The sequence below is a fragment of the Octopus bimaculoides genome, chromosome Z, assembly GCF_046866305.1.
Source record: "Octopus bimaculoides isolate indiv1 chromosome Z, ASM4686630v1, whole genome shotgun sequence".
NCBI classification, from domain to species: Eukaryota; Metazoa; Mollusca; class Cephalopoda; order Octopoda; family Octopodidae; genus Octopus; species Octopus bimaculoides.
In genome coordinates this window covers 8,781,392-8,783,181 of record NC_142944.1, presented here as the reverse complement: position 1 = coordinate 8,783,181, position 1,790 = coordinate 8,781,392, and the positions used below count along the sequence as shown (strand labels likewise).

Genomic DNA, 1,790 nt, shown 5'->3' with positions numbered 1-1,790 from the left:
TATATATATATATATATATATATATATATATATATATATATATATATATATATATATATATATATATATATACATATATGTATCTATATATACATATACATATATATATATATATATATATATATATATATATATATATATATATATATATATATATATATATATATAAGCAATGTTAATTCCCTAAATGAAGTATTAACAGTAACTGCACGATAAAGTGAAGTATATTGCCACTTAAGTGTGGCTGACCCCTAGGGGTGGATGTAACTGTTGCTTTTAGCCCCAGGAGGACATCTCCTCCAGCTGGCTTATCGACACACTACTGTATCCTGTTTGTTTTGCCAAGGGAAGTTATCCCTCTCATCGTGATCTGTTGCACGAACGGACCCGGGTTTCAGGGTTATTTCCCTTCGTCAGCATCCGATAGCCACCACTGTAGGATTAAATACATATCTTGAGCTGTCAAAAGATCCTCTCATGAAGCTTGTGCACCAGCATGATAAAGTAAAGAGGCTATACTCGGTATACAAAGAATCTGTAAAGTTTAAGAAACAACTGGTGACGGAGGAACCTAGGATGAAGGTGAGTGAGAAAGTAACCCAGGTTGCTAAAGGAGTTAAGGAAGAGATGAAAAAAAAGCCCAGAAGAATAGCAACGAAGAATGGCTAGAAAAACCGATGCATGGCCGATATCCATGTGTGAACAAACCAGACGTAGAAAAACGAGACACTCATGCGTGGATGAAGAGCTCGGGACTGATGGCTGAAACCGAAGACAGCACAAGATCAAAGCTTGGCAACCTGGGCTTACCACAACAAAATAATGAACGATGGCACTGACCCCGAAATGCAGAATGTGTCATGAGCAGGATGAAACAGTGGACCACATCTTAACTGGATGCACAGCGCTTGCAAAAACTGAATATATTCATAGATATGATAGAGTAGTGCAATATATCCATTGGAAGATATGTAAACATTACCAGCTTCCAACTTCAGAAAAATGGTACCAGCATAAATCTGAAACTGTGACCGGAAAAGATGATATAACAGTACTCTGGGACATGCCAATCAACACCGATAAAAAAGTCAAAGCAAACAGGCCGGACATAGTCATCACAGATGGGAAAAATAAGAAATGCTTAATGATAGATGTGACAGCACCATCAGGGAGAAATGTGTCCATTAAAGAAGTTGAGAAGTTATTTAAGTACAAAGACCTAGAAATAGAAGTGACCAAGATGTGGGGAATGAAAAGCAATACAGCACCAGTGGTGATTGGAGCATTAGGGCTAATTAAAAAGGGCCTTGATAAGCAGCTCAACAAACTCCCTGGCAGTGTTAACGTAGGAGAACTTCAGAAAACAGTGTTGGTAGATTCCGCACACATTTTACGCCGTGTACTCTCCATGAGATGAGGACCTGCTGTGACCCTAGGGTCAAGGGATGACCCCGGTTCAGCAGAAGACAACGGACCATATTTCATTCTAAAATAATAATAATGATAATGATATTTTTAAAATGATTGACGTAACTCTTCACAAAGGTAAACAGTCAAGACAAAGAGCACGATTCGATTGTAAGATATTTTATTGGTTTATTTCAGCCGTAAGCCTGTCTTTGTCAAGTTCAAAATAAGAAGTGATGAAAATTCAAAATTACAGAAATTTAAACGTAAAGTATGAACGAGAGCAACCAGCGTCCATACGTTGGTGAAATGACATCATCAGTTTTTAAGTTCCAACTTAATAACAGGCGAAAAGAAAAAGACAGAAAAAACAGAAAAGAGAA

The 1,790-nt window shown here is 37.2% G+C and overlaps 1 protein-coding gene across 1 annotated transcript; it reads left to right on the top strand.

Annotated features, from left to right (window-relative positions):
* Nucleotides 1-829: 829 nt before the first annotated feature.
* LOC149132129 (uncharacterized) lies at nucleotides 830-1,417 on the top strand. Its single transcript, XM_089365371.1, has one exon. The coding sequence runs from the start codon at nucleotides 830-832 to the stop codon at nucleotides 1,415-1,417; it is 588 nt and encodes a 195-aa protein (XP_089221497.1).
* The last annotated feature ends 373 nt before the right edge of the window (nucleotides 1,418-1,790 follow it).

Bases quoted from the DNA above. Each gene is read 5' to 3' on its own strand.
- LOC149132129 (XM_089365371.1), top strand. From the start codon at position 830: ATGGCACTGACCCCGAAATGCAGAATGTGTCATGAGCAGGATGAAACA.